We start from the raw sequence: 6,322 nt of genomic DNA on the forward strand, positions 1-6,322 counted from the left end.
CGATGCTGATTCAGGAGGGACTTGGGATTACGGACCCCTTGATCTTATCAGTCTAATCATCTGCGGATAGGACGTGGGGCTCTATCAGGGGCTGAGGCATGATGGTTCACCTGTCAGTGTCGGATTTACGAAGTTTGACGATGTAATTTAGAGACACTCTATATAGTTATACAACTATACAATAATATTAACAAAGCGCTCCTTTCGGGTTTGTGCAGGCAGCAAGGTGGATGTGGATGTATCACGCGCTAAAGGTGGTGGACCTCATGGAGACGGTGGGTAGCCTAGTTACATTCCAAACAGTTATTTTGCAACGAAATAAGCACGCCAGAATTACAAAAGTCATAACATTAATCGTTCATGTTTAATATTCCAGCTCTTCTTTATTCTGCGTAAGAAGAACAACCAAGTGTCCTTCCTTCATGTGTATCACCATGCGGGAATGGTACTCCACACAGCACTGTACGCCAAGTTTGGACCTGGTATTGAAGACATTTATTTTCACTTTATGTAAACATTCATTCTTCGATTACTTCAACCACCATCTAAGCTGACACTCACTCACTCACTCACTTGTTTCTTAATTTCTTTCTATGTTTTTCTTTCTCCCTCTCTTTCATTCACTTACTAATTCACGCAGTTATTCATTGACTCATTTATTTATTTATTTACTTTTTTGTTTCCTTCTTTTTCTCTATCTGTTATTCACGCACTCACTAGCTCACTCAGTTATTCATTGATCCGTTTTTTCTCTCTCTTCTACTTCTTTCTTTCTTAATTCTTCCTTTCTTCCTTTCTTCTCGCCTTAGTATTCTTATTTCTTTCGTTCTTTCTTTATTTCTCTTTTCATCTCATTCACTCATTAGCTCACTCGCTTATTAATTAATTCAATAATTTTTCTTTATACCTTCAAAATTTTCTTCCTATCTATCTGTCTGTCTGGCTATCACCAATTCCATCGACGCTAAATAACCCAGTAGTTGATACAGCGTTGTTAGATAACCAAGTAAAAAATTCTTTCTTTCTTCCTCTCTCTTTCTCTCTCTCACTCTCTCCCTCCTCCCTTCCTCCCCTCCCCCTCCTTCTCCCTTCCTCTCCCCCTCCCCTCTCCCCTCCCCCCTTTCTTTTTTATTCCTTTCAGTCTCCCTCTCTTCCTTTCTTCCTTCCTTTCTCTTTCTTTCTTTCTTCCTTTCTTCCTTTCTTTCTCTCTTCCTCCCTTCCTTTCTTCCTTCCTTTTTTCTCTCTCTCTTCCTTCCTTCTTTTCTACCTTTCTTCCTTCCTTTCACTCTCACTCTCTTCCTTCCTTCCTTTCACTCTCTCTCTCTCTTCCTTCCTTCCTTTCTTTCTCTCTCTATTTCTTCCTTCCTTTTTTGCTTCCTTTCTTTCTTTCTCTCTCTCTCTCTTCCTTCCTTTCTTTCTTTCTCTCTCTCTTCCTTTCTTCCTTTCTTTCTTTCTCTCTCTCTTCCTTTCTTCCTTTCTTTCTCTCTCTCTTCCTTTCTTTCTTTCTTTCTCTCTCTCTTCCTTTGTTTGTTTGCTTGTTTGTTTGTTTGTTTCTTTCTTTCTTTCTCTCTCTCTTCCTTTCTTTTTTTCTTTCTCTCTCTCTTCCTTTCTTTCTTTCTTTCTTTCTCTCTCTCTCTCTCTTCCTTACTTTCTTTCTCTCTCTTCCTTCCTTTCTTTCTTTCTCTCTCTCTCTTCCTTCCTTTCTTTCTTTCTCTCTCTCTCTTCCTTCCTTTCTTTCTCTCTCTCTTCCTTCCTTTCTTTCTTTCTCTCTCTCTTTCTTTCTTTCTTCCTGCCTTTCTTCTTTCCTTTCTTTCTCTTTCTTTCTTTCTTTCCTTCTTTCTTTCTTTCAGTCTTCCTTCTCTCTCTCTCATTCACTCACTAGCTCATTCAATTAATGAATTAATTCTTTCTCTCGCTTACTCACTTACTAAGTCATTGAGTAATTAATTCGTTGCATTGTTTAGTTATTCATTCATTCAATCAATTCAATCGTCCATCCATCTATACACATCCTTCCATTCATTCATCCTTATTCCATCTAGTCGTGAATGCATAAACACACATGTAAGCAGGGGCAGGTCTTTATGTAGATTAATTTTATCATTTGTGTTTTTTAATACTGGTATCGTCGGAGATTGTTGGAGATTGATTTGTACTCTTGGCGGAGATTAATGGAAATTTTGGAAAATAGAGTTATTTTGGAACTGGAGTATAAACTCAGTATGCATATTTCTTTCCAAATAATTAATATTAAAGATTCGTTGGATTCTGGTAAAGGTGCGGTATGGCCAATAGACAATATTTGTTGGATTGAGACTGTATTTAACACAAATTCATTAAAAACGAAAAAAAAAAAAAAAAAACTTGCAGCCCTCAAATTTACACTTCCAAATTATTAGTGAAATATTGAACTCTCCGTCTTTTGTTTTCACTAATATAATCAGAACACCTGGAATACCATATAATAGCCTACTTGCATATATAAGAGATTCAAGTGAAAGAAAAATCCGAAAAAAAAACAGAATATGAAATTCGCTGTAAAACGACGCAATAGTAATAATTCGCGAATGTGTTCATATTTCGCTATCAGAACTCTATTTCGCGATTTGTCGCGATTGTTTTATCTACATATTATTAATCAAAATCACATAATTCGTAAAGATTAGTAAAAATCTAATATATATCTATTATGTCGTGATTTTCGCGATCATCATAAATACCTGACCCTGCATATAAGTCTATACAAACATGTACGCGCACGCATGTACACACATACATACACACATCCAAACATACATATTACACACATGCATGTGCACATACTACACACGAAACACGCATATGCACGTACAATCACATTGCTCTTTCATTCACACATCTCCACATTATCTATCCAACCCATATATCCCGACATCTAACCTACATTCTCCATTAATCCATCCATCCATCAATCCATTCACTTCTCCGTATAATATGGACAAGAGGCTGAGGAGCATGCTTTCACTCTAGTCTTTGGTTTACTTTGTTATCTAATTCACTGTTTTCATACAGCAGTCATACATCCAAGCTGCTGAACTCATTTTCAAATAATAAGCATGTTACAAAATTAAAATAAATTAAAAGATGGCGTTTTTGCAGGTACCCATACCGTCGTGGCGGGATCTCTGAATTGTCTGGTGCACACAGTCATGTATTGTTACTACTTCATGACACACATGTGGCCAGAATACAATCACAAGTTGTGGTGGAAGAAGCACGTTACCCACGTTCAAATGGTAAGCTTCCATAATTTATGTGTCTTCAGTACACTTTTTTACCTTAACATCGGAATTGTCTACATTTTTCTGAATCGACAGATGCCACCACATATCTGAGCCACAATATCTATAAAGAAAGCGACCATTCGGACTTCAGTAAACATATTATTTACATAGCAAGTCTAAGGAAAATTTTCGCTACTTTGTGTCAATATATAACTTCCTATTTTCTTTGTTTCAGTTTCAGTTCTTCTTACTCATGCTCCAAAATCTACCTACAATACTTTGGAAAGACTGCCAATATCCTGTCATCCTAGGAGGTGAATTGTTCATCCAGAATTGCGTACTGTTTACATTATTTGCGAATTTTTATGTGAAGGCATATCTTAAAAAGAAATCTGTTTAAAATAGCCTGTCCTAATTTATTTAATCGTATTGTTAGTTATTCGAAATATGCAATATAATTTATAATTACAGTCTGATATTTTGTGAGATTATACAGTGTGTACATTATATCTTTCCACTCTAGGAATTAGAGTGGAAGCGGCAGTACATAGCACAGCTATCCACACTCAGCCCGCTCAGTGCCCGGTTATGAGTGTAGAACAATGTTCCGCAACCGATGTGCCTTCACAAGATGAAAGGCATGACGCGAAAATTAATTAAAATTAAAATGGCGTGTTGACAAAACATACCCAGTCCCCGAGCGTATTGTGTGTGGTGAAAATCTCAGTAATGCTATGGTTCCCAGTAAATTGAAACGACATTTGGTAACAAAACATTCTTTTCTGTCAAAATATATATTATATTATATCGTCACCTGAATGCAAGAACTAGGTAACTTGATTTTTCATATTTTGTGACACTGCCTATTTACTTATTTATTGCACTAAGGAATATGTCTCGTTTTCTTTTACCTATTTGTTATATTTGAAAATAGATGTCGCTGGTATCGTTCGATCAGTTATCTAGATCCTGGATTACATTTTGTGTGATTTTTGCTATGCTATAAAAGAGGTAACTAAAAAAACGCAAATTTCGAGTTACCTAGTTCTTGCATTCAGGCGACGATATGTAGCCTATATTATTATCGTCGGTTGTTGGAACAAAAAAAAAAAAAAAAAAAAGACAAGTGACGCTCGTGACGATATCGGTACAGGTTTCACAAAAAGTACAGGACGGTAGCTATAAGGTAAAGATAAAAAAAACACACACATAATAGCTGAAACGTTGTTAATGCCTGAAAATGGGTCGTTTTAGATGTTCCCAACTGCATGGCCCCATACTGATGGTAATAAAGTGTTGATGGCCTTAAAGAACATTTAGTAATCTTGCAGCAGAAGTTCAATAATTATTTTGGAGAGTGTGTTCAAGTTTTTTACTGGGTTCGTGATTCATTCATTCATCTACCGAATAATATACTCGTACAAGAGGAACTAGCAGACTTAAAAGCAGGCAGAATATTGAAATTAAAACTTCTGGAAGTGTCTTGGTTGTCAATAAGGAGTGAATACCCAGCTATCTCCGAGTGGCAGTTAATATGTTATTGCCATTTTCAACTACATATATGTGTGAACTGCGCTTCTCGACGTTAACTGAAAAATCAAACATCAAAGACAGAGAAACTCAAATCCATCGATGAAGAAATGAGGCTTGCACTGTCAACGATTCCGCCACGGATCAGCCATCTGTGTGCAGCTAAGCAGGCCCAAGTATCACATTGAAGGTGTGAGAATAGTAATATACGTTACAAGAGCGGTATGTTGAAGTTTTCATGTTCGAGGAAAAGTTTGAAAAAGCGAAACGTAGTTGAGCTTTTTTAATTTCCGAGAATTGAAAGAAAACATACCGCTTGTGTATTGTACTTTATTTTGTGCGAAGATCGTTTATTACATACCTGAAAGAGAAATTTCTAATTAGTTGCAATGAAATCCCCATTTTGGTTTCTGTTCAATGACGGCAAATTTGCAAAACAAAAATATCTATCTTCAACATTGTTGCTTTAAAATATTTTCTGTGTTTACTATATTCCAGCAGGCCGTGATATACGTCTGTCTTTTTTTTTCTCCCAGTCTATAAATGCGAATTTAAAACAAACAGCTTTCTTAATGTTACATGCATCACGAATGCAGTAACTTTAGTGGAGTTGTAGAGTTTACTTAATTTTTGAAAATATTTAAAAACAATGATTAACAGTGCAATTTAGGTGAAATTGCAGTGGTAAGTTTCCAATTTATAATTATTACTACATTGAACGTCTCTAAATACAGGGACATCATTTTATTTTTACTAACATTTTAATATTAACCTGACTGTACCTTTCTATTAACGATTGAAACAGGAAACACCGTTTGCTACCCCTTCCACGACTGGAGTTCGATGATACCGGCGTAAAATACAAATCACTTTACTAGGTATAAGAGGGAAGAAAAGTAGTTCATCCATTTATGTAAACTAGGAAATACCGCAATTTTGAGTTTGATAATTTAATATATTATTACTGCTTGCTTATCGGAAAAATCATACAACATGAAATTTTCATTAGGTTTTTGCTTAATCAAAATACAGTACTGTATTAACACTTAGTGTTTTTACTCACGAATTGAGCTATCCATTCGGACATATTAATTATGCAGTGTATATTGTACTGTTACAGCACATTAGCGTACAATATAGAGAATGAAGTTAAATTGAAAAATAATCATAATATGGATATTTAAGCACATTTTTTAAAATGGTGGCCGTTCATTTCGATACAGGCTTCAGTTCTTTTGTGCATATTATCGCACTATAGACTATTGTACCTAATTCCAATTACCAGTTTCGTCCTTCGTACGAGTAACTCATGTTGAAATAATTCCATACCTACTCTATAAAAGAATAACTTACGTACTGTAAATTCAATCTTCATTTCTGCCCGATCCGAAAAGATAAAATTACTCAGAAATGCTATCTACTGTCCGTTCAAGTGGTTTTGTCGCAGGGTCGTAGAAAGGGGGGCATCACGTGACAGTTAATTACTTAACGAGGCCTTTTATTTAAGTTATTTTAAACACTTGTATAAT

The 6,322-nt window shown here is 35.7% G+C and overlaps 1 protein-coding gene across 1 annotated transcript; it reads left to right on the forward strand.

Annotated features, from left to right (window-relative positions):
- Positions 1-221: 221 nt before the first annotated feature.
- Positions 222-3,739, forward strand: LOC138710050 (very long chain fatty acid elongase 5-like). The gene is made up of 4 exons (XM_069840698.1): positions 222-275; positions 377-482; positions 3,139-3,275; positions 3,499-3,739. Exons 1-4 carry the CDS (start codon positions 231-233, stop codon positions 3,661-3,663), a joined length of 453 nt encoding a protein of 150 aa, XP_069696799.1. The 5' UTR covers positions 222-230; the 3' UTR covers positions 3,664-3,739.
- The last annotated feature ends 2,583 nt before the right edge of the window (positions 3,740-6,322 follow it).

The sequence above is a fragment of the Periplaneta americana genome, chromosome 12 (assembly GCF_040183065.1).
Source record: "Periplaneta americana isolate PAMFEO1 chromosome 12, P.americana_PAMFEO1_priV1, whole genome shotgun sequence".
NCBI lineage: Eukaryota > Metazoa > Arthropoda > Insecta > Blattodea > Blattidae > Periplaneta > Periplaneta americana.

Coding starts and splice junctions, on each gene's coding strand:
- LOC138710050 (XM_069840698.1), top strand. CDS start 231: ATGTGGATGTATCACGCGCTAAAGGTGGTGGACCTCATGGAGACG. Junction 276..376: donor TGGTGGACCTCATGGAGACG/GTGGGTAGCCTA, acceptor TTAATATTCCAG/CTCTTCTTTATTCTGCGTAA. Junction 3,276..3,498: donor ACGTTACCCACGTTCAAATG/GTAAGCTTCCAT, acceptor TCTTTGTTTCAG/TTTCAGTTCTTCTTACTCAT.